Source organism: Oncorhynchus keta, chromosome 10 (genome assembly GCF_023373465.1).
Source record: "Oncorhynchus keta strain PuntledgeMale-10-30-2019 chromosome 10, Oket_V2, whole genome shotgun sequence".
Lineage (NCBI taxonomy): Eukaryota > Metazoa > Chordata > Actinopteri > Salmoniformes > Salmonidae > Oncorhynchus > Oncorhynchus keta.
Genome location: NC_068430.1, coordinates 37,889,414 through 37,914,322, shown reverse-complemented (window position 1 = coordinate 37,914,322; position 24,909 = coordinate 37,889,414). Strand labels below are relative to the sequence as shown.

The window sequence follows — 24,909 nt, the reverse complement described above, 5'->3', positions numbered from 1 at the left end:
TATTCATCCAATCAAAATAAGCATTTCGCTGCACCTTTTATACCTGCTGTAGTCTGTGTATGTGATTAACATTTACTTTTTTTTTTTAAATAATGTTATTTGATCTGTTATCATCCCCCGAATCCTAACTTTTCTCTCATAACCCATAATTCATTGATTTACTCTGTCGTCAATGCCAATTGATAAGGCCAAGTGAATGTAGGTGAGCACACTCGTTAATCAGGCTATTTGGCTGAAGTTTGAGAAATGTGCTAAAACATTTTCCTCTGTTAGATGGCTCTCTCTCCCGTTAAGCAGCATCTTTCATCCTCCGCTCCTCCTCCTTCACTAAGAACAAACCTTATTTGGTGGTGACATACAGCAGACCCCCCCAATGGGTAGCATTCTCCAGGAAGAAACAGCCGGGGCTCAAAACCAAACTTGTTTTCGACCTCCAACTGAAACATGGCAGGAAAACCTAGTGGCCAACTATTATTTCTGAGAGTCTGGAAAACAGTGGAAAGCTTTCATATCTACCTTAGTTTGGGAACACACTGTACACAACAACATAAACCAGATTGAGGCACAGCTAGACCTTCATTCTCTTTATCTCAGAAGAACATCGCAGAAAGAAACAACAATCGCCACAGAATGGTATTAATGTGTAAAAGAGCTCACATCCTTTAAAGCTTTCTCTTGTTTTTTGTTTTTTTTGCAAGCATAAATGTATTTCTCCCAGATGTCTATGTTCTTTGCCATGTCCCAGGAGGCCCTCGAGACAGAGGCCTTTGATTCTCAGTGTTCAGATCCTCCTTTTAGACTGTTGTCTCACAGTGGGGAGGCTCTTTACTTCAAGTGCCGTCCCTCAATTGAACCTTGGAGCTCGAGCTTTGTACCAGAGCTTAGTGTGATAGTTGTGTACTGGAGTAGCAGTGAGATTTGGGTAGAAATGGTTTTGTAGTTTAGTCCCGTAGAGTTGTTATTAGGACACTTCCCAGAAGCTCTCAGACAACAGATGTTCAGCCCACATCCAGTTTGTCATGGACACGCAGTTTAACCGTAGAGATTTAGAGACATGTCCACCAGTCTTGTATAGTTAGTTGTCTGTTGTCACGGTTACTGACCCCCACCCCTGGCACCACCCCTGGCAACCAGCTCCAGCAGGTCCTGTCTGAACTTCTGGGACATGAGGACGTAGAGGATGGGGTTGGCCACGGTAGAGGAGGTGGCCGTGATGCGGGCGAACACGCTGAAGGGCCCGAAGCGCGGTGATGACCCCGTGGCCCCATGGCTGCCTCCCCCCAGGAGGGCAAAGGTCAGGCCGTAGGAGGGCAACCAGCACAGGGTAAAGGCCAGCACCAGCAGGGCCGATGTCTGGGTCACCTTCCGTTGGTATCGCTCCACCTGGGGCGCTCGGTTGTCCCTACAACTCCGCCACAGGAACAAGTAGATCCCGCTGTAGGCCACAGCGATGACGCCCAGTGGTAGGGCGAAGGACAGCAGGAATTGGCAGGCTCCATAGGCCAGCTGGCCATTGTGCGACAGGAAGTTGAAGCAGGCCAGGCCATCGGGGGAGATGCGCCGGTCACCCACGGAGCGGAAGGCCAGCTGTGGGGCAGCCAGGGCGCAAGCAGGAAGCCAGAGAGCAGCGGAGGTCAGCGCCACGCGGCGAGGAGTAAGAAGGCGGTAGGCCTGGGTTGGCTGCACCACGGTCAGATATCGCGTCACGGCCAGGGCGGCCAGCGTGAAGGCACTAGCCGAGGAGCAGGCGGCACCCAGGAAGCTCACCAGCCGACACAGGAAGTCCCCGAAGGGCCAGTGCTGCATCGCTATGGCGACGGTGTGAAAGGGAAGCATGGAGAGGAGGAGGAGGTCGGCCGCACTCAGGGCCAGCAGGAGGGTGTCTGTCCCTGTCCCTGTTAGGTTCCCCTGGTTGTGTTGACCCCCCGGACCTGCCCTTCTTCGACGACCACACAGGATGACCATCACCAGGGAGTGCCCAGTCACACCCAGCACCAGGATCAGGACATCCATCACTAGAACCAGGACCAGCTCCACACTGCCGACCCCAGTCTCCTCATCACCAGAACCACTGTCATTCCTCCACACAGATCCATTATCCGCCATGGAGAGGACAGACAGACCAGCCTTAAAGGGGCTACTCCTTAGTCCTTACACTGAGCCTAGAGATGATACAGTGAAGCAGTGATGACTGATGAGAAAAAATCATAGCAGCAAGATGACACTCCCATGGGTCGATATCTACCTGCTGTAAAAACTAGGCTTCTGCTTATGACTGATCAACTAGCCACTGATAACAAAGCGTGTGGGAATTATTATTGAAACGGAGAGTCGATAACACGAAGGTGTGCCATCAACAGGAACATTCAGCAGATTTGACATTACATAGGTTCTCAAAGTTAATTCTTCTGACCATAACCACTCTGAAGTTGCCCTCCTGTCAGTTAGAATTCGATGGGTTTGTCTCGCTCAGCATTTTCCTCTCCATAGTCCAGAAACTCACAGTAGAAAAGTGTGTCGTTCTTTTTTCTTCTGAAGTGTTTACCTTTCCAAAAATGGTCCTTTGAAAGACTACTGATGAGGGACTGTTACCAGTCACATGATTGAGGTCTCCCACAATTTGAATCAATCCTTTCTCGTCCTGCCAATCAGCTCTACCTTTGTCCTAGTCCCTCCAAAGAAAGGAGCGAACATAGACATCAGCCCCCCTCTGTTGACGTTTGCGATGCTATTGATTTAGCATCCAGCTAGCCGCCGGGCTCTGTCTCTCCCCAGGACTCCTGCTATGTCTGTCTGACAGTGGCGGCCGTCTGGGTCTAAACTCTCCGGATGACTCTGTCTCCGGTCAGCTCACATCAGAAAGCCTCTGCATGACGCCTCAATCAGTCTTCCACTGCTAAGTCATCGACAGTCTGCCTATTCAGAGCCCACAGGAAGGAATCTCTGGAGAGACAGAGGGAGAGAAGCAGCGTACGGTAGGAGAGGCAGGTATATGTATGGGCTTGAAGAAAGAGGTGAATCACAGTAAATAACATGTGGACTCTGGACTTCTCTGTACTGTATGGCTTTGACAGTGCCAACGCAAGAGAGATGGGTTGGTCTTTTGTCAATGGGAGGACCTGTACAGGACAATCAAAGCCTTTCACAGAGTTTGACACACACACACACACAAATAGCCACACTCTGTACTTGTGCATGTGACATTACAACTTGAAACTTGAAAAATCAGGGTAATTGTTTACCTTTGCCCTGAGAGCAAACACTCAGCTAGAGTGTTGTGGTCTGTTATCACACCCAGATAAGTGCCATAAAACTCTGTGTGTGTGTGTGTGTGTTATAGTATGCGTGTGTCATTCCACCTCAAAAAGCACAAGAGGATTTCGACACCCATCTCAGATTGTTCTGAAATTGTTTCTGTTGTTAGAAAACAGATAAGAGTTAGCATTCCTGGAACATTGTTTAAATATCATTTGATCTCTGAGAAATTAAACTAATAGTTTGCACCCACATTTGCCATTTTAGTTTATAGGATTCATATCATATTCAATAAATATAGTATCTAACATCCCATTTGGACCATAATTCTTCCTAACAATGAGTAAGACATGAGGAATACAATACAATTACCAATAGCCACCCACAGACCACCTACGCCAATCCCACCCCAACAAAGTAGTATGGAGCTGCTGCTTGGAGTATTGCTTCTTCACTATGTATTTCAATGAACAAAAGGCAATTGGTTTTCTACCCAAAGTTGTAAAGAACATGTTGTGAGCCGTTTTAATAAACACTAGAGACCAACATAATGGATCAAAGGCAGTAAGTAGCAGGAACAGTGACATCTAGTAGGTAGAACTTGGTATTTTCACACTCATTTATGGTATAGCGACTTCAATGGCTAATTTATCTGAAGAGGGGAATAGACCATCACCATGTTCACAGGGAATACATTCCAAAGGCTGAACAATCAATATACAACAAGGTAATGTTCCTGGAATGCTAATCTTATCTGTTTCTAACTACAGAAACAATTTCAGAACCATCTGAGATGGTAGGTGACATGGAATGACGTGTGTGTGTGTGTGTGTGTGTGTGTGTGTGTGTGTGTGTGTGTGTGTGTGGCTCAGGATAAGAGGGTGAACTCTACATTTACCACGAGCTCGTAAATTCAGCTCCTTTGTAAACTTCAACTGCTGCAGTCGGCTTACAGGACAGAGACGGGCCTCTATACAGCAGAGATACACAGATGGGGAAGCCGCCGTTAAAAGGTGTGAGGAACGGGGGAAACAAGGAGAGGAAAGTGTAGAGCCTTGCAGTCTGACGATTTATTAAAAGCACAGAGGAGAGAGGGAATTGAGGGAGCAGATTTAGTGTTGCACTTTATCCATTTAAAAAAAAACGTTGATTTATGAGAGTGGAAAACCGGAGGGAATTGTTTTAACGTCGCACACCTGGGCTCTCCGCACTCCAGCTCTTAGATCCTTAGCTCGGTCTCATTCAGAATCTCTCACAATACCCTGCTAGCCAGTCCGTGACTCATGTCTGTGGTAATGAAATAGAAAGATGGAGGTGAAGTGAAAAGTGTCCCAACTGGTGTTGCACCTTCCAGAGACACTGGCCAGGCATGTGATGTACTTATTAGGTCATAAACGCTTCAGAAGAATGCCTATTAAATCATTCCAGTCCCTCTGTTTCTACTGGGATAACAAGCAGGTGACTATTAGTCTTTTGGAACAATTAGTTGACTGTAGGTGTGCTGTGCGTAACCCAAAAGTGTCCTTGGAAGACTTTAAGGGTGTGTGTGACTGTGGGAGTGTGTTTCTCCACCACCAGAGTACAGTGTGTTCCTCTATCTTGGCCAGCTCTCCTCTCCCCAGTCTCCTCTCGTCTGAACTGGGCTGAGCTAAGCTGAGCTGGGCTGAACTCAGCCAGTTACTCATTAGAAGGCTGCGGAGCACAAAAATGCTGTGAACACTCCCAACTATCGATGAAAAAGAGCAGTGGAAGGAAATATGCTGCGAGCTGTTAGCCATTTATGTTGTGACCTTTTGGAGAGCTGTTAGTTGGATGAAAGCCTTAGATCACAGAGGGTTCTAGATCATTACCAGTGGCCTGTCATGTCCTCTGAGTAGTGTCCTGTGAGTAGTCTCTGGACCTCCTCTGCTATGGCATCCAGCTCCACTCTGCCTGCCAGCTCTGTGCTACTGCCAGAGACCTGAGTCATGTCCTCCTAACACTCAACTGGGATTGACGTGGTATTTGTCTCTTCTCCTCCCTCCCGGTCTTTCTTTCCTTTTCGTTTTTTCTTCCTGCCCCCCCCCCTTCTCTCCACTCATCCTCCTTCTTTCTCCCTCCTCTCTCTCCTCTCTCTCCCCTTGCCTCCCCTCTGCCTCTTTCCCCCTCGTCAGATGTGGGTTCGGTAGAGGGCCTGGCGTACCACCGTGGCTGGGACACTTTGTACTGGACCAGCTATACCACCTCCACTATCACCCGCCACACGGTCAACCAGAGCCGCTGGGGTGCCTGGGACCGCGACACCGTGGTCAGCATGTCTGGAGACGACCACCCCCGGGCCTTTGTACTGGACGAGTGTCAGGAGTGAGTGTTTCTTGGACCATAAGGGTCATAAATCGCACTGTTCCAAGTTTCTGACCCAGGTCATAGGGTTTTAATTGATATGGTTTTGTAAGTCTTTAGTGTCAGGAGTGAGTATCTGATATGAGTCTGTTGCAGTTTGTCTGACACTAGCTAACATTCCCATATCCTGACCGTTGTCATAAGGTGTTTTAATTGGATGAATACAGATTGAAGTACAGTATAGATGTAAGTAGATTTTCATAGATTTTCTCCTTGGATAGCGTTTAGCCCATGTACCTGCCTCTTCTACAGCACCTCTTTTGGAATCTTAATATATTCTGGTCATTTAGCAGATAGCTTTATGTCTCTTTGGATAAATCGAACTAATATATTCAGTATGCTGTATACAGTATATGTCTCATGCGGGAACCTGCATGGTGTTGGAAGGGAAGCACCAAACCAGTTGTGCTGTTTGAATCAGAACGTTTACACACATCTGCCTTCTATACTGTAAGTTCCCTCATGTTGTCACCCATCAGCCTGATGTTCTGGACCAACTGGAATGAACAGTCCCCCAGTATCATGCGTGCCACCCTGTCTGGTAACAATGTACTGGTGATCATCGGCAGTGACATCCGCACCCCCAACGGCCTGGCCATAGACCACCGCGCTGAGAAACTCTATTTCTCCGACGCCACCCTGGACAAGATCGAACGTTGCGAGTACGATGGCAGCCGCCGCTACGTGAGTAACACTGGCACCCACACACTCGCAGATGATGTATACGCAATAACCCACCCACACACATGAAACACACTTGATGGTTAAACTTTTGTGTGTATCTCTGCTGCCCCCTATAGGTGGTGTTGAAGAATGAGCCAGTCCATCCGTTTGGCCTGGCAGTGTATGGAGACTACATCTTCTGGACCGATTGGGTCCGCAGGGCCGTCCTCAGGGCCGACAAGTACGTGGGCGGAGACATGAAACTCCTCAGAGCCGACATCCCCCAGCAGCCAATGGGCATCGTCGCTGTGGCCAACGACACTAATAGCTGTGAGTTCTCAACAAAAGAGGGTGGGGTTTGGGTGGATATTTTTTTATTAGGGCAGATAAAGGGGTGGGGGGTTGGTGTGGCCAAGCAGAGTGGTACATGTACCAGAGGAGGCTGGTGGAAGGAGCTATAGGAGGACGGGCTCATTGTATTGGCTGAAATGGAACAGAGTCAAACATGGTTTCCATATGTTTGATACTGTCCTCCTATTGGTCCTCCCACCAGCCTCCTCTGGCACACACACACACACACACACACACACACACACACACACACACACACACACACACACACTGCTGCGCCACCAAAGTTAATGAGGTGCCAGAAGTAATCAGAGAGTGTGACACAGCTGAGGGGAGCTCCATACACCTGGAGAATGAGACCACCTGAGACTCCACTGCCCCAATCTATCACCCTGTAGACACACACACACACACACACTCCCCATCTTCTGCTCCAACAGTCCCATGAAACACATATTTCCTCATCTCTCTACCTCGTCCAGTTCAATTCACACTTGTTCATCTCACTGAGTTTCCAATCTCCCTCTATCACTTCAAATCAATGGTCCTGTCTCTCTCAACCCCCCCCCCCCCCACACACACACACCCACTATTGACTTCCCAGTTGCTTACCTCCTCCCCACTCTCAACACACACAGTAAACCTGTGGTAATTGCTGCAAATCCCATTTACACTGTGTCAGTTTATATTAGACACAAGTAGATGGAGAGTTGTGGTCTCTGACCACTCACTGTGCGTGCGTGCGTGCGTGCGTACTCTAACCCTCTCTCTGTGTAGGTGAGTTCTCTCTGTGTCGGGTGAACAACGGAGGTTGTCAGGACCTGTGTCTTCTGACCTCCGAGGGCAGGGTCAACTGTACGTGCCGTGGCGATGGCGAAAGGAAACTGCTGGAGGACAACACCTGCATCGGTGAGAAAGGGGGAATAGGGAAGGGTATGGAGAAATGAGAGAACTAGGGGACATGGGGAGGGAGAGTGGATGAGGGCATTTTATCATGTCATTAATGATGTAAGAACAGCCAATGGGGCTGAACTTTAAATGTTCAGCACTAAAACCATGTTTTTTTTATTATGAAGTGAAGTGTCTCTTTCCTCTCAGCCCTAAACACCACGTGCGGCAGTGTAGATGAGTTTGAGTGTGGGAATGGAGACTGTGTGAACTACACTCTGACCTGTGACGGCATGGCCCACTGCAAGGACAAGTCAGACGAGAAACAGTCCTACTGCGGTGAGTGAGACCGACGGACACATTCTTTTACACGACCTCTATAAGCTATAATGTGATGAATGTTTCTGACGTTATTTTCTCCTTGCCCTTTGTACGTCTTCAGCCAACCGGGTGTGTAAGAAGGGCTACAGGCGGTGTGTGAACGGCAGGTGTGTGGGACACAGCTCCTGGTGTAACGGACAGGACGATTGTGGGGACGACTCGGACGAACTCTTCTGCAACAGTAAGCAGGCTAGCTATGTCATGCAGTATATACTAGGTGGTAGTCTGGGTGGATGTTCTACGGAAATGTTCTATGGTTGTCACCAGTGTAATGTGTGGATTTGTGTGTGTTCCAGCCACCTTGTGTACGGCAGAGACGTTCCAGTGCAGAGACGGTGGCTGCACCACCAACTCCAGCAAGTGTAACCAGATTGTAGACTGTGAGGACGCCAGCGACGAGATGAACTGCTGTGAGTCACCTTGGGCGCCAGGCTAGTTAAATCGATTTGTTAGGTTTAGTTTGAACTCGAACAAACCCAGGCTTCAGGATTGACTAGACTCAACTCAAGAAAGAACACAGACTAATCTTTAGACTAGACTCAGCTAAACCTAACATCAGACATAACACTAATCCAGACTTAATTTTGGACCAGTTGCTCTGTCATAATGTACAATGTCACTTTACAGCTGGATGAGATCTTTAAGGTCAGGGCCCTCCAAGGGTCACAAAGTCATTTTAGACCCAAGCCACCCCCTGTACCCAACCTTTGAACTACTCCCCTCTGGGCGCAGGTATAGGGCACCCCTCGTTAGGAAAAAACAGAACTAGACAAGAATTTGTGCCAGGCGTGATATCCCTCCTAAATAGTTTGGCCTGATGTTCCTATCGACCCAGTAAGGCCAGCAGGCTAGTCTCCTTTTTGGTATCTAACTGTTATGAAAGTTGTATTGTCAGTTTTTTTGCCATTTTTAAATGTGTACATGACACTGCATCAACATTTCCCCATGGGGACAATAAAGTCAGTAAAGTTAGATACGATGCTGAAGCTAAATGAACTAAATGAGTTTAGACTGACTTTATAATATATATACTCACTGTGTAACCGCTGTCCTTGTCCACCAGCTACTGACTGTTCCAGCTACTTCCGGCTGGGGGTGAAGGGTGTGACCTTCCAGAAGTGTGAGTTCACCAGCCTCTGCTACGCATCCTCCTGGGTGTGTGACGGAGCCAATGACTGTGGAGACTACTCCGACGAGAGGAACTGCCCAGGTGAACACGCATGCGCACGCACGTGCACTCATAGACACAGCACACATGCCCAAACACAGATACACAATAAGCTGCAACATTTGAAAAGTTTTCAGACTGTTGTGCTTGTGGACTGATTCAGCATATCTCTTTAAGGCAACCAGCTGTAAGGGGAGCCCCCAGAGTTCACTTTAAAACACCAACATTTCATTAACACATGGCACAAGTCTATTAAACTCTCCCAAATTCAAGATGAGTACGAAAAGTAAAGAGGACCTAAGATATCACAAAACTGCAAGATTAGAAATGTCATTAAAAGTAGAATTGTTTGTCAGTAAATAAGTATTCTCGTAAAACAAACGTGCTAATCAACATGCTACTCTTGTTCCATAAACTTCCCTATTTAGTGCCACCCTACTATAATGTTATAGAAGGTGAGGTCAGTACAGGTGCCTCAAAGCTGGGACCAAGAGACTGAAAAACAACTTCTATCTCAAGGCCATCAGACAGTTAAATAGCCATCACTAGCCGGCCACTACCCTGTACTTAGTCACTGTCACTAGCCGCCCACTACCCTGTACTTAGTCACTGTCACTAGCCGCCCACTACCCTGTACTTAGTCACTGTCACTAGCCGCCCACTACCCTGTACTTAGTCACTGTCACTAGCCGCCCACTACCCTGTACTTAGTCACTGTCACTAGCCGCCCACTACCCTGTTACTCAAGCTGAGGCTGTCGCACTATGTACACAGACATGAAATCACTGATCACTTTAATAATGTTTACATACTGTTTTACTAATTTCATATGTATATACTGTATTCTAGTCAAGGCCCTTCTTTTAAACTATTGCTGTATATACAGTTTAAGTCAGAAGTTTACATGCACTTCGGTTGGAGTCATAAAAACTCGTTTTTCAACCACTCCACAAATTTGTTGTTAACAAACTATAGTTTTTGGCAAATTGGTTAGGACATCTACTTTGTGCATGACACAAGTCATTTTTCCAACAATTGTTTACAGACATAATTTTTCACTTATAGTTTACTGTATCACAATTCCAGTGGGTCAGAAGTTTACATACACTCAATTAGTATTTGGCAGCATTGCCTTTAAATTGTTTAACTTGGGTCAAACGTTTCGGGTAGCCTCCCACAAGCTTCTCACAATAAGTTGGGTGAATTTTGGCCCATTCCTCCTGACAGAGCTGGTGTAGCTGAGTCAGGTTTGTAGGCCTCCTTGCACGCACACACTTTGTCAGTTCTGCCCACAAATTTTCTATAGGATTGAGGTTAGGGCTTTGTGATGGCCACTCCAATACCTTGACATTGTTGTCCTTAAGCCATTTTGCCACAACTTTGGAAGTATGCTTGGGGTCATTGTCCATTTGGAAGACCCAATTGCGACCAAGCTTTAACTTCCTGGCTGATGTATTGAGATATTTCTTCCATATATCCACATAATCTTCCTCCACATGATGCCATCTATTTTGTGAAGTGCAGCAGTTCCTCCTGCAGCAAAGCACCCCCACAACATTATGCTGCCACCCCCGTGCTTCATGGTTGGGATGGTGTTCTTCGGTTGCAAGCCTCCCCTCTTTCCTCCAAACATAACGATGGTCATTATGGCCAAACAGTTCTATTTTTGTTTCATCAGACCAGAGGACATTTCTCCAAAGTACTATCTGTCCCCATGTGCAGTTGCAAACCGTAGTGTGGCTTTTTTATGGCAGTTTTGGAACTGAGCGGAGCGGCCTTTCAGGTTATGTCGATATAGGACTTGTTTTACTGTGGATATAGATACTTTTGTACCTGTTTCCTCCAGCATCTTCACAAGATGAAATACAGTGTAGACACTGTTAATGTTGTAAATTACTATTGTAGCTGGAAACGGCTGATTTTGAATGGAATATCTACATAGGCGTACAGAGGCCCATTTATCAGCCACCATCACTCATGTGTTCCAATGGCACGTTGTTAGCTAATCCAAGTTTATAATTTTAAAAGGCTAATTGATCATCAGAAAACCCTTTTTGCAATTATGTTAGCACAGCTGAAAACAGTTGTGCTCATTAAAGAAGCAATAAAACTGCCCTTCTTTAGACTAGTTGAGTGTCTGGAGCATCAGCATTTGTGGGTTCGATTACAGGCTCAAAATGGCCAGAAACAAGTAACTTTCTTCTGAAACTTGTCAGTCTATTCTTGTTGTGAGAAATGAAGGTTATTCCATGAGAGAAATTGCCGTGAAACTGAAGATCTCGTACAATGCTGTGTACTACTCCCTTCAGAGGAACAGCGCAAACTGGCTCTAACCAGAATAGAAAGAGGAGTGGGATATCCCGGTGCACAACTGAATAAGAGGACATTTGTGTCTAGTTTAAGAAACAGACGCCTCATAAGTCCTCAACTGGCAGCTTCATTAAATAGTACCCGCAAAACACCAGTCTCAACGTTAACAGTGAAGAGGCGACTCTGGGATGCTGGCCTATTTCTGATAAATTATTTTAGTAGACCTAAAACGGACACTTCTAAGTGACCCCAAACTTTTGAAAGGTAGTGTAATATACACTTGAGATTCCAACATTGCTCATTCTAATATTTATATATATATTCCTTTAATTACTTTTACATTTGCGTTTATTGTTGTGAATTGTTAGATGTTACTGCACTGTTGGAGTTATTACACAAGCATTTCGCTACACATCTGCTACATGTGTGTATGCGACCAATAACATTTGTTTTGATGAACCACTATCTGTCCATCTGTTTGTCGAGCAGACCGGAGGAAGACCAAGTGTCCTGCTTCATTCTTTGCGTGTCCTAGTGGTCGCTGTATCCCTATGAGCTGGACCTGCGACAAGGAGAACGACTGTGAGAACGGAGCTGACGAGACACACTGTGGTCAGTTCAGATGGCTTCTTACTGGACTGCTGATCACTGTAGTCTTTCACCACACATTTCTGACAGATGTTCTTTCTCTTCATTGCACCACCCTCTTTGGTCTCTCTCTCTCCTTTAGATAAGTTCTGCTCGGCCAGCCAGTTTGAATGCGGCAACCACCGCTGTATCCCCAACCGTTGGGTGTGTGACGGCGCTGACGACTGTGGTGATGGGACTGACGAGGGCAGCAAGTGCAGTGAGTGTGATTCACGCCACACACAATCTCTAACAGGGAGGTCACTCAATTGGAAATACTAGACGAATTCAAAACGAATGCACCCAAGAGTAATACCCTTGCCCCATATCTGTCTCCCCTCCTCCCCACACCTCTCCTGACAGAGAATAAGACGTGTAGTCCACATGCCTTCCAGTGTCCTGGCTCTCATGTGTGTGTCCCCCAGCACTGGAAGTGTGACGGGGACAAGGACTGTCCTGACGGAGTGGATGAGAGTGTCAAGGCTGGATGTGGTGAGTAGTGGATCAGAGTGTCAAGGCTGGATGTGGTGAGTGGTGGATCAGAGTGTCAAGGCTGGATGTGGTGAGTGGTGGATCAGAGTGTCAAGGCTGGATGTGGTGAGTAGTGGATCAGAGTGTCAAGGCTGGATGTGGTGAGTAGTGGATCAGAGTGTCAAGGCTGGATGTGGTGAGTGGTGGATCAAGAGTGTCAAGGCTGGATGTGGTGAGTGGTGGATCAAGAGTGTCAAGGCTGGATGTGGTGAGTGGTGGATCAGAGTGTCAAGGCTGGATGTGGTGAGTAGTGGATCAGAGTGTCAAGGCTGGATGTGGTGAGTAGTGGATCAGAGGAGGATGGAGGACTATTGACTGGATACATCTTTACCTATGGAATTATGGGAGATGTTACTTAACCCCAAACAATGTTAAGCAATTTGAGTTTAACAGAAGTTATTTGTGCAATCATTATCAAATACTTACTTGCTGGTATACAGATTATTTTGATAATGCAGTAGCTTATTGACTAACTGTCTGTCCGTCTGTGTCTCAGTGTTCAACAACACCTGTGATGAGAATGAGTTCATGTGTCAGAACAAACAGTGCATCCCCAAGCACTTTGTGTGTGATCATGACAAAGACTGCAGTGACGGCTCTGACGAGTCCCTGGAGTGTGGTGAGTGGATGTCCCCTGTTGTACCCCCTCTTACACTCACACACTATCATAGTATCATTGTGTTAATCCTTAAACATTTGGAATGAATATTCTGTTTTCATGATGCACTACATGACCAAAAGTATCTGGCACCTGCTCGTCGACCATCTCATTCCAAAATCATGGGCATTAATATGGAGTTGGACCCACCTTTGCTGCTATAACAGCCTCCACTCTTCTGGGATGGCTTTCCACTAGATTTTGGAACATTGTTGCGGTGAGGTTGGACACTGACGTTTGGCGATTAGGCCTGGCTCGCAGTCGACGTACCAATTCATCCCAAAGGTGTTTGATGGGGTTGAGGTCAGGGCTCAAGTACTTCCACACCGATCCCGACAAACCGTTTATGTATGGACCTCACTTTGTGTACAGGGGGCATTGTCGTGCTGAAACAGGAAAGAACCTTCCCCCAAACTGTTGCCGCAAAGTTGGAAGCATAGAATCGTCTAGAATGTCATTGTATGCTGTAGCGTTAAGTTTTCCCTTCACTGGAACTAAGGGGCCTAGCCCGAACCATGAAAAACAGTCCCAGACAATTATTCCTCCTCCACCATGCTTTACAGTTGGCACTATAGACTGGGGCAGGTATAGTTTTCCTGGCATCCGCCAAACTCAGATTTGCCAGATGGTGAAGCGTGATTCCTCACTCCAGAGAACGCGTTTTCACTGCTCTAGAGTTCAATGGAACTTGGTAGTGAGTGTTGCAACCGAGGACAGACGATTTTTACTCGCAATGTGCTTCAGCACTCGGCGGTTCCATTCTGTGAACTTGTGTGGCCTACCACTTCGCAGCTGAGCCGTTGTTGCTCCTAGACATTTCCACTTCAGAATAACAGCACTTTCAGTTGACTGGGGGCAGATCTAGTAGGACAGACATTTGACAAACTGACTTGTTGGAAATGTGTCTTCCTATGACGGTGCCACGTTGAAAGTCACTGAGCTCTTCAGGACGGCCATTCTGTTGCCAATGTTTGTCTATGGAGATTGCAAGGCTGTCTGCTCAGTTTCATACACCTGTCAGCAACGGGTGTGGCTGAAATAGCCGAATCCACTCATTTGAAGGGATGCCCGCATACTTTTGTATATACAGTGTATATGATAGGCCTACCAGTGACATAACTGTATAGAAAAAATGCAATTAATCAACCAACCAATCACTCGTCTCTCCTTTTAGAGTACCCTACGTGTGGATCCAATGAGTTCCGCTGTGCCAACGGGCGCTGCCTCATCCAAAGCTCCTGGGAGTGTGACGGAGAGTTCGACTGTCACGACCGCTCTGATGAAGCCCCCAAGAACCCCCACTGCAACGGCCCAGGTTAGACACACACTCACAGATGGTGCTAACTGTCTATTTTCTCTGGGCCCTAAGAGATCTCCATCTCAGCCCACTATTTGCAAGGAATTGTAAGGGATTTACTAAATCCCTGCTAAATTGCAATATTGGATTTAGGCCAATGTGTGAGCCAAGCCCCCTCTTCCTTAGATGTTAACTCTCTATTCTCCTCTTCCTGAACCATCCTCCAATCTGTCCTCCACCTCTTCCCAAAACAGAGAAGAAATGTAACGACACAGTGTACGCTTGCGGCAACGGGAACTGTGTCAACGAGACGCTGCTGTGTGACCGGAACGATGACTGTGGTGACGGCACTGACGAGCTCAACTGCTTCATCAATGAGTGTCTGAACAGCAAGCTCAGCGGCTGCTCTCAGCTCTGTGAGGACCTCAAGATAGGCTTCAAGGTAAGGACGCGCCTGCACCTCGAGACTCTGCTAAATAAATAGTTGACCGTGATGACTGTTCATCTGTAGTCATTGCCATTTTATAGTGTCAACTACGTAACAACTATTTGTCGGAAAGGTTAAACATTGTGAAGTAGTACACACAGCCTTACCTCTCCTCTCCTGTGTGGTCGTGCAGTGCAGATGCCACCCTGGCTTCCGTCTGAAGGATGATGGGAAGACGTGCGTGGACATAGACGAGTGTACGACCAGCTACCCCTGCACCCAGCGCTGCATCAACACCCACGGATCCTTCCACTGTCTCTGTGTGGAGGGCTTCCAGCTCAGCCCCAGTGACCCCACTATCTGCAAGTCCACCTCTGGTAAGAGCTGGTGGAGGGGGGGTATGAGGTGGTAAGAGCTGGTGGGGGGTGTATATGAGGTGGTAAGAGCTGGTGGAGGGGGGCATATGAGGTGGTAAGAGCTGGTGGAGGGGGGCATATGAGGTGGTAAGAGCTGGTGGAGGGGGGCATATGAGGTGGTAAGAGCTGGTGGAGGGGGCATGAGGTGGTAAGAGCTGGTGGAGGGGGGCATATGAGGTGGTAAGAGCTGGTGGAGGGGGGATGTGGAGGTGGTAAGAGCTGGTGGAGGGGGGTTGTGAGGTGGTAAGAGCTGGTGGAGGGGGGTTGTGAGGTGGTAAGAGCTGGTGGAGGGGGGTTGTGAGGTGGTAAGAGCTGGTGGAGGGGGGTTGTGAGGTGGTAAGAGCTGGTGGAGGGGGGTTGTGAGGTGGTAAGAGCTGGTGGAGCGGGGTTGTGAGGTGGTAAGCGCTGGTGGAGCGGGGTTGTGAGGTGGTAAGAGCTGGTGGAGGGGGTTGGGGTTTGTGAGGTGGTAAGAGCTGGTGGAGGGGGGTTGTGAGGTGGTAAGAGCTGGTGGAGGGGGTTGTGAGGTGGTAAGAGCTGGTGGAGCTGGTGGGGGGTTGTGAGGTGGTAAGAGCTGGTGGAGGGGGGTTGTGAGGTGGTAAGAGCTGGTGGGTTGTGGGGGTTGTGAGGTGGTAAGAGCTGGTGGAGGGGGTTGTGAGGTGGTAAGAGCTGGTGGAGGGGGGTTGTGAGGTGGTAAGAGCTGGTGGAGGGGGTTGTGGAGGTGGTAAGAGCTGGTGGAGGGGGTTGTGAGGTGGTAAGAGCTGGTGGAGGGGGTTGTGAGCTGGTGGTAAGAGCTGGTGGAGGGGGTTGGGGGTTGTGAGGTGGTAAGAGCTGGTGGAGGGGGTTGTGAGGTGGTAAGAGCTGGTGGAGGGTGGAGGTGGTAAGGTGGTGTGAGGTGGTAAGAGCTGGTGGAGGGGGTTGTGAGGTGTGGTAAGAGCTGGTGGAGGGGGTTGTGAGGTGGTAAGAGCTGGAGGGGGTGGAGGGGGGTTGTGAGGTGGTAAGAGCTGGTGGAGCTGGTGGAGCTGGTGGAGGGGGTTGTGAGGTGGTAAGAGCTGGTGGAGGGGGCTGGTGGAGCTGGTGGGGGGTTGTGAGGTGGTAAGAGCTGGTGGAGGGGTTGTGAGGTGGTAAGAGCTGCTGGTGGAGGGGGTTGTGAGGTGGTAAGAGCTGGTGGAGGGGTGGAGGTGGTAAGGGGTTGTGAGGTGGTAAGAGCTGGTGGAGGGGGTTGTGTGAGGTGGTAAGCGCTGGTGGAGCTGGTGGAGGGGGTTGTGAGGTGGTAAGAGCTGGTGGAGGGGTTTGTGAGGTGGTAAGAGCTGGTGGAGGGGTTTGTGAGGTGGTAAGAGCTGGTGGAGGTGGGGTTGTGAGGTGGTAAGAGCTGGTGGAGGGGGTTGTGAGGTGGTAAGAGCTGGTGGAGGGGGTTGTGAGGTGGTAAGCGCTGGTGGAGGGGGTTGTGAGGTGGTAAGCTGGTGGAGGGGGTTGTGAGGTGGCTGGTAAGGTGGAGGGGGTTGGGGGTTGTGAGGTGGTAAGAGCTGGTGGGAGAGCTGGTGGAGGGGTTGTGAGGTGGTGGAAGGTGGAGCGCTGGTGGAGGGGGGTTATGAGGTGGTAAGAGATGGTGGAGGGGGGTATGAGGTGGTAAGAGCTTTACTAAGGACGGCCTGAAAAGTTGAACTTCATTACCTTTTCTTCCCCAAAAAATCCTTCTTTTGTCCAGAGGAGGAGCCCTTCCTGATCTTTGCCAACCGTTACTACCTAAGGAAACTCAACCTTGATGGTTCCAACTACACCCTGCTCAAACAGGTGAAACTGGAGCCTTAACACCTCAAAGACCTACAACAGGTGGAAATAGCACATTGCTCCTTATGACCATCATGCTATGTTTGATCACTTCTCTCCCATTGTGTGTGTGTGTGTGTGTGTGTATTAGGGCCTGAACAATGCGGTGGCGCTGGACTTTGACTATAGACAGCAGATGATCTACTGGACAGACGTGACCACTCAGGGCAGCATGATCCGACGCATGCACATCAACGGCAGCGACGTACAAGTCAGTGTGGCTCCATTACTTCTTACCTCTTAGAAATATACATTTTGATTGGTAGCCTACATTTAGTTGCATAATGTGGGGAACTGAACTGTAATTTCCGATTGGCTCTTTGGCAGGTCCTTCACCGCACATCTCTTAGCAACCCTGATGGTCTGGCTGTTGATTGGGTGGGAGGGAACCTGTACTGGTGTGACAAGGGGCGGGACACCATCGAGGTGTCTAAGCTGAATGGGGCCTACCGGACAGTCCTGGTCAACACCGGTCTGAGGGAACCACGCGCTGTGGCAGTCGACGTACGAAACGGGTACGAACGTAGCTCTAAATAACAAGCAGGAATTGCATTCATGTTCTCTTATTTTCTCTTTGATGAATGCTGCTCAAATATTGACTATAGCATTGATTATTTTACTTCAAGAGAGACTCATTGATCCTCACTTTGCTGAGAATGTAGTGTGGCGTTATGACCACTCACCTGGGTGTTCTGAGTGGTTCTGAAGCCTCACACTGAGCTGTGTCCATGCCAGGTACCTGTACTGGTCAGACTGGGGTGACAACCCCCACATAGGGAGGATAGGGATGGACGGCTCCAACAGGACGGTTATTGTAGAGGACAGGATCACCTGGCCCAACGGCCTCACTCTGGACTTCATCAACGACCGCATCTACTGGGCCGACGCCAGAGAGGACTACATCGAGTTCGCCAGCCTGGACGGAACCAACAGACACACTGGTAACACACTCTGTCATACACGTGTGCACATTTGGATATTGACATTGTAACACACAGGCATGAAACGGAAGTCGTGTACACTATACACACCACAAGCTCACGAGTAAATAAATCACTGCTCGTATCTGACGCGTCTGTTTCCCTGTGTGCCCCCCTGCAGTGTTAAGCCAGGACATCCCCCACATCTTTGCCATGACTCTGTTTGAGGAGTACATCTACTGGACCGACTGGGAGACCAAGTCCATCAACAGGTGTCACAAGACCCAGGGCACCAACAAGACCATGCTGATCAGCACGCTCCACCGGCCCATGGACGTCCACATCTACCACCCTTACCGCCAGCCAGAGGGTATGAGTAAGTCTACTGTTACCGCCACCTGAACACCCTGCCATGTATCGACGTGTGCCTGCACTCCTCTCTCACCTGGGCCTATTGTGTGTGTTTGGTTGACCCACAGTGGCCAACCACCCGTGTCAGACCAATAACGGAGGATGCAGTAACCTGTGCCTGCTGTCGCCTGGAGGGGGGTACAAGTGTGCCTGTCCTACTAACTTCTACCTGGCCAGTGACGGGAGACGGTGTATGTCCAACTGCACCGCCAGCCAGGTGAGTTTAGCCAACGTCTGTGTCTTTCTCTGCCTTTCTGTGCTCAGAACTAATCTTTCACTCTCTTCCCCCACCATCTATCTCTCTTTCCCTCTTCCTCTTCCTCTCCATCCTCTATCCTTTTCCCTACCCCTCCCTCCCTCACTCCCTCCCTGCAGTTTGTGTGCAAGAATGACAAGTGCATTCCGTTCTGGTGGAAGTGTGACACAGAGGATGATTGTGGGGACCGATCAGACGAGCCTGCGGAATGCCGTGAGTGACAGACAGTCCTAGTCCATGAACACTAACTATAGTCGCTGCACTGCACTAAAGTCCTGGTTGACTGATGTTGTATTTGGTATCCCCTGTAGCTGAGTTCAAGTGCAGGCCCGGCCAGTTCCAGTGTGGTACAGGCATCTGTACCAACCCAGCCTACATCTGTGACGGAGACAACGACTGCCAGGACAACTCTGACGAGGCCAACTGTGACATCCACGTGTGTCTGCCCAGTCAGTTTAAGTGTAGCCACCCCAGCCGCTGTATCCCAGGGATCTTCCGCTGTAACGGCCAGGACAACTGTGGAGAGGGAGAGGACGAGAAAGACTGCCGTGAGTAGACTGCTGTTCCTACAGTATTGGAGGGTTTAAAGGGGGGGGGGTGTATTGTACTGCACCAACGTCTCTTCTTTTCAAACCAGTGTTTTTGTGTCATTTTCGGCCTACCATGTTTTCTACGCACGTTTACATGTATAATTTAAATGAATTTTAAATGTATGTTTACAAAGACGAGGAGCGAAAGCCATGCATCATATACGGATATTGGTAAGTGACGGTCTCCTCTCTCCTCTCTGTCCCGTGTAGCGGAGGTCACGTGTGCCCCTAACCAGTTCCAGTGTGCCATCACCAAGCGCTGTATCCCCCGTGTCTGGGTGTGTGACAGGGACAACGACTGTGTGGACGGATCCGACGAGCCCGCCAACTGCAGTACGGATCCACTCTACTGTCACGTCCTTCTCCCTGCTCCCTGATTCCTCCCCTTCTCTTTCTACCGCCCTTCATTGTATTCTCTCTGATCTCTTAACTTCCCCCTCCCCCTCCAGCCCAGATGACGTGTGGCGTGGATGAGTTCCGCTGCAAGGACTCTGGTCGCTGCATCCCGGCCCGGTGGAAGTGTGACGGAGAGGACGACTGTGGGGACGCGTCAGACGAACCCAAGGAGGAGTGTGGTGAGTGATGGACGGGGGGTTGGCGGTAGAGAGATTGAGATGCAGGCGAGATGGTGGGATAGGAATGGAGAGATTCCTAAGGTTCTTTTGTGTAATGTGTTTTACATAATTGTATACTATTAAAATATTTGTTATAATTTCTACTTTGACTGTATTCTGTGTGTGTCGTGTCCTCAGATGAGAGGACATGTGAGCCGTACCAGTTCCGCTGTAAGAACAACCGTTGTGTCCCGGGTCGCTGGCAATGTGACTATGACAACGACTGTGGAGACAACTCCGATGAGGACAAGTGTGGTAGGTCCCCTCTGCTCTGTCCAGTCTGTGATGCTAGGTCTCCTGTCTCTTCTCGCTGTGGGGGAGATTAGAGCTACAGAATATATGTGTGTTCTATTTGTATATGATGCCTTCTTTCACTGTACGGGTTCAGTTACATCTGTTCCCCAGATGTTTTTAAAGGCACACTGTTGTTTGTGTGTTCACTCAACTGCGCTGCTCATTCAAGATTTTGATTTCCATTGCTTTGATTTAACTTTGTGGCCATTTGCACATCTCACAACATCTCGTGTTTATTCTGCATTTCACACTGGCCTGTTGACGTGGTTTAGAGGTAGGTGTCTTCACGATCAGCATGAACACCCCCAACCTACCACCAATCTACCCAAGCCCCAACTGTCTGTCTACACTAACTATCCTATTGCCATTAGGGGACAAAAATGTACACAAAATATTTAAAAGGTAGCTTTGCTCCTTGACTCCATAAAAAGTGTTTCTACTCTATCCAGACTCTCAGCTCCTTTCCAATCCCACTAGTCCTTTTAGCCCCTCCCCCTCGATGTACCATGTGACCCAGTGTACTCCCACCCCCCATCTTCTGATATGTCCCTTGCTACCAGTCTCTTCCTCCTGTCTGTACAGCCATTTTACCCTCATGACATACGTCTGAAGTTCTTATTCTTTTCTACTCCTCACCCCTCTCCTCTCCTCACCCCTCTCCTCTCCTCACCCCTCTCCTCTCCTCACCCCTCTCCTCTCCTCACCCCTCTCCTCTCCTCACCCCTCTCCTCTCCTCACCCCCCCTCCTCACCCCCTCCTCTCCTCACCCCCTCTCCTCTCCTCACCCCTCTCACCCCCTCCCTCTCCTCACCCCTCTCCTCTCCTCACCCCTCTCCTCTCCTCACCCCTCTCCTCTCCTCACCCCTCTCCTCTCCTTACCCTCTCCTCCTCTCCTTACCCCTCTCCTCTCCTCACCCCTCTCTCCTACCCCTCTCCTCTCCTCACCCCTCCCCTCCTACCCCTCTCCTCCTCACCCCTCTCCTCTCCTCACTCCTCTCCCTCACCCCTCTCCTCTCCCTTCACCCCTCTCCTCTCCTCACCCCTCTCCTCTCCTCACCCCTCTCCCTCTCCTCACCCCTCTCCTCTCCTCACCCCTCTCCTCTCCTTACCCCTCTCCTCTCCTCACCCCTCTCCTCTCCTTACCCCCTCTCCTCTCCTCACCCCTCTCCTCACCCCTCTCCTCTCCTCACCCCTCTCCTCTCCTCACCCCCCCCTCTCCTCTCCTCACCCCTCTCCTCTCCTCACCCCTCTCCTCTCCTTACCCCTCTCCTCTCCTCACCCCTCTCCTCTCCTCACCCCTCTCCTCTCCTCACCCCCCCTCTCCTCTCCTCACCCCTCTCCTCTCCTCACCCCCCCTCTCCTCTCCTCACCCCTCCTCACCCCTCTCCTCACCCCTCTCCTCTCCTCACCCCCTCTCCTCTCCTTACCCCTCTCCTCTCCTTACCCCTCTCCTCTCCTTACCCCTCTCCTCTCCTTACCCCTCTCCTCTCCTTACCCCTCTCCTCTCCTTACCCCTCTCTCTCCTCACCCCCTCCTACCCTCTCCTCACCCCCTCTCCTTACCCCTCTCCTCTCCTTACCCCTCTCCTCTCCTTACCCCTCTCCTCTCCTTACCCCTCTCCTCTCCTTACCCCTCTCCTCTCCTTACCCCTCTCCTCTCCTTACCCCTCTCCTCTCCTTACCCCTCTCCTCTCCTTACCCCTCTCCTCTCCTTACCCCTCTCCTCTCCTTACCCCTCTCCTCTCCTTACCCCTCTCCTCTCCTTACCCCTCTCCTCTCCTTACCCCTCTCCTCTCCTACCCCCCCTCTCCTCTCCTCACCCCTCTCCTCTCCTCACCCCTCTCCTCTCCTCACCCCTCTCCTCTCCTCACCCCTCTCCTCTCCTCACCCCTCTCCTCTCCTCACCCCTCTCCTCTCCTCACCCCTCTCCTCTCCTCACCCCCTCTCCTCTCCTCCCCCCTCTCCTCTTCTCACCCCTCTCCTCTTCTCACCCCTCTCCTCTCCTCACCCCTCTCCTCTCTCTCACCCCTCTCCTCTCCTCCCCTCACCCCTCTCCTCTCCTCACCCCTCTCCTCTCCTCACCCCTCTCCTCTCCTCACCCCCTCCTCACCCCTCTCCTCTCCTCCCCTCTCCTCTTCTCACCCCTCTCCTCTCCTCACCCCTCTCCTCTCCTCACCCCTCTCCTCTCCTCACCCCTCTCCTCTCCTCACCCCTCTCCTCTCCTCACCCCTCTCCTCTCTCACCCCCCCTCTCCTCACCCCTCTCCTCTCCTCACCCCTCTCCTCTCCTCACCCCTCTCCTCTCTCTCCCATCAGTGCCAAGGCAGTGTTCAGAGAGTGAGTTTTCCTGTACCAACGGTCGCTGCATCGCTGGGAGGTGGAAGTGTGATGGAGACCATGACTGTGCTGATGGATCAGACGAGGTACAGTGACACTCACAGTTATTAATTATAGAGTAAAATGACTCACATCAAATAAAAAAACCTGACTGTTGCTCCCAAACATGATTTTTTTTTGTTGATGCTTAGTGATATGGAAAGTCAATGCCATCCCCAATCTTACTAGTACATGTCCTAACTCATTGTCACAACGAATACATCATTACTAGAGGATTGTTAATTTATGAATAGCATTGTCATTGGTGTGACGTAAGTGATGTCCCTGCGTGTCCTCCTGCAGAATGGCTGTGATGTGAAGTGTGACAGTGATCAGTTCCAGTGTAAGAATGGCCACTGTATCCCCATCCGCTGGCGCTGTGACGCAGACCCTGACTGTATGGACAGCAGTGACGAGGAGAAGTGTGACAGCGGAGGTGAGTTTTTTTTTATGCACACACATTAGTGTACTGTTCATTAAGTACAAGTTGTGGGTATGTATTTCATAGAAAAAAGTAACTCTCCGTCTCTCTCTCTGTCTCTCTCTCTCTCTGGCTCAGTGGGTAGACACTGCCCCCTGGATGAGTTCCAGTGTAACAACACTCTGTGTAAACCCCTGGCATGGAAGTGTGACGGAGAGGACGACTGTGGAGACAACTCTGATGAGAACCCAGAGGAGTGCAGTGAGTCCCCATGACATCAATAACACTGTCCCTGAGGATCATTCAACACCTACCTCACACCTGCCATCTCTTCTCTCCTCCTCTATCCCTCAGCTAAATTCCAGTGCCCACCCAGAAGGCAGTTCCGCTGCCACAACGACCGCGTCTGCCTGCCGATAGCCAGGCACTGTGACGGTGTTGATAACTGCGGGGACAACAGTGATGAGCTCAACTGCCGTGAGTTTTTCTAGTAGTAGAGTGTTTATGGAGTGGACTTTTGCAATAAAGAGTTACGGAGTTGACTAGATGGTTATGGAGTTGAAATAATGCAGCCTCCTCCCTGTACCTCCAGAGACGACTCCTTCCACGCCAGTCTGTCAGAAGGATGAGTTTCAGTGCTCCAACGGCCGCTGCATCAGCTCCAACCTGCGCTGTGACTACTTCAACAACTGTGAGGACTACGGCTCTGACGAGATCGGCTGCAACAAGAAAGGTGTGTGTTGCATCTCGGCACGCAAGAGGTGTGTGTGTGGTGTGTGTGTGTGTGTGTGTGTGTGTGTGTGTGTGTACATGTTATTGTCTGCAAGTTTGACTCTCTGTCCTGTCTGGTTCTTTGCAGACTCTTCCCTGAATGACTGCCGCAATAACAGGACAGTGTGTGGTGACGGTGATGAGGCCCACTGTGTGGTGAACGGCACTGAGGCCTTCTGCTCCTGCAAACCTGGCTTCAAGACCACAGGCAACAACCGATGTGAAGGTGCAGCACTGCTACAGATACACTCTCTATGTTACTGTGACGACTAAATGTCGACTAGTGATCTGTAACCCAAATCCTTTTGCTTTTGGGGGGGGGGTTGTTCACAGATAAGAATGAGTGTAAGCAGTTTGGAGTGTGTTCCCACATCTGCAACAACACCAAGGGCTCCCACAAGTGCAGCTGCCACAAGTACTTCACCAGGATCAACGACACCTGCAAGGTTGATAGTGAGTACTGCTCAGTTCAGCATTACCAGTGGATCGGTTACAGTTACTGCTTCTCTATGTCTGTAGAAACCTGCCTGAATTTGTCTCTGTTTGAATGTCTTAGCCTCTGTCACAATTGTGCGTGTTACATTTAGTTAGATATCAGTTAGTGGATGTGTGTGCCAAATAGCTCTTAGCCACGCAAGACAATTGCATTGTATAGCGATGGTCTTATAACCTTAAGTCAGAGGGGATGTCCTAACTCTGGTTGTGACCTCCCTTCCTCTGTCTTCCCAGGCTTGAGACAGGTGCTCTACATCGCCGACGACAACGAGATCCGCAGCCTGGACCCTGGCATGCCCAACTGGCGCTACGAGCAGACCTTCCAGGGCGACGCCAACGTGCGCATCGATGCCATGGACCTGCACGTCAAGACCAACCGCATCTACTGGACCAACTGGCACACGGGCAGAATCTCTTCCTACGAGCTGCCATCCTCATCCACGTCACCGAACGGCAACAACAACCGCCACCGTCGTCAGAGCGACTCCCGCGTCGCCAACCTGGAGGTGTGTGTCTGTCCGTGCTCAGATAGACTTGACTGCTCTTGTGTCATGCCCTTGGCCCTTTCTCACAAACAATGAT

At 49.8% G+C, this 24,909-nt stretch overlaps 2 protein-coding genes across 5 annotated transcripts in view; one reads left to right on the top strand and one right to left on the bottom strand.

The window, feature by feature from the left end:
* The window catches only part of LOC118388177 (low-density lipoprotein receptor-related protein 1-like), a 176,937-nt gene that overhangs the window by 133,576 nt on the left and 18,452 nt on the right, over positions 1-24,909 (top strand). For 2 of the 4 annotated variants that reach the window (XM_052526961.1, XM_052526959.1), the window contains exons 42-75: positions 5,409-5,598; positions 6,117-6,321; positions 6,438-6,630; positions 7,429-7,560; positions 7,750-7,878; positions 7,982-8,101; positions 8,217-8,330; positions 8,984-9,130; positions 11,888-12,010; positions 12,129-12,245; positions 12,389-12,517; positions 13,053-13,175; positions 14,389-14,529; positions 14,766-14,953; positions 15,132-15,315; positions 17,060-17,145; positions 17,273-17,392; positions 17,509-17,696; positions 17,917-18,122; positions 18,283-18,471; positions 18,581-18,729; positions 18,888-18,981; positions 19,080-19,316; positions 19,569-19,691; positions 19,808-19,933; positions 20,111-20,227; positions 22,581-22,687; positions 22,944-23,076; positions 23,200-23,322; positions 23,416-23,538; positions 23,654-23,794; positions 23,921-24,058; positions 24,166-24,285; positions 24,562-24,833. In XM_052526961.1, the coding sequence (XP_052382921.1) occupies positions 5,409-5,598; positions 6,117-6,321; positions 6,438-6,630; positions 7,429-7,560; positions 7,750-7,878; positions 7,982-8,101; positions 8,217-8,330; positions 8,984-9,130; positions 11,888-12,010; positions 12,129-12,245; positions 12,389-12,517; positions 13,053-13,175; positions 14,389-14,529; positions 14,766-14,953; positions 15,132-15,315; positions 17,060-17,145; positions 17,273-17,392; positions 17,509-17,696; positions 17,917-18,122; positions 18,283-18,471; positions 18,581-18,729; positions 18,888-18,981; positions 19,080-19,316; positions 19,569-19,691; positions 19,808-19,933; positions 20,111-20,227; positions 22,581-22,687; positions 22,944-23,076; positions 23,200-23,322; positions 23,416-23,538; positions 23,654-23,794; positions 23,921-24,058; positions 24,166-24,285; positions 24,562-24,833 (5,027 nt within the window). Of the gene's footprint in view, positions 1-5,408; positions 5,599-6,116; positions 6,322-6,437; positions 6,631-7,428; positions 7,561-7,749; positions 7,879-7,981; positions 8,102-8,216; positions 8,331-8,983; positions 9,131-11,887; positions 12,011-12,128; positions 12,246-12,388; positions 12,518-13,052; positions 13,176-14,388; positions 14,530-14,765; positions 14,954-15,131; positions 15,316-17,059; positions 17,146-17,272; positions 17,393-17,508; positions 17,697-17,916; positions 18,123-18,282; positions 18,478-18,580; positions 18,730-18,887; positions 18,982-19,079; positions 19,317-19,568; positions 19,692-19,807; positions 19,934-20,110; positions 20,228-22,580; positions 22,688-22,943; positions 23,077-23,199; positions 23,323-23,415; positions 23,539-23,653; positions 23,795-23,920; positions 24,059-24,165; positions 24,286-24,561; positions 24,834-24,909 lie in introns of all 4 variants that reach the window. The other 2 variants (XM_052526960.1, XM_052526958.1) reach the window with 1 other exon arrangement.
* Positions 570-3,334, bottom strand: LOC118388648 (delta-type opioid receptor). The gene has a single exon (XM_035777922.2). It carries the CDS (start codon positions 2,104-2,106, stop codon positions 1,096-1,098), a length of 1,011 nt encoding a protein of 336 aa, XP_035633815.1. The 5' UTR covers positions 2,107-3,334; the 3' UTR covers positions 570-1,095.

What these genes read in the sequence shown, in the direction of transcription:
- LOC118388648 (XM_035777922.2), bottom strand. Translation starts at nt 2,106, where the DNA reads ATGGCGGATAATGGATCTGTGTGGAGGAATGACAGTGGTTCTGGTGAT.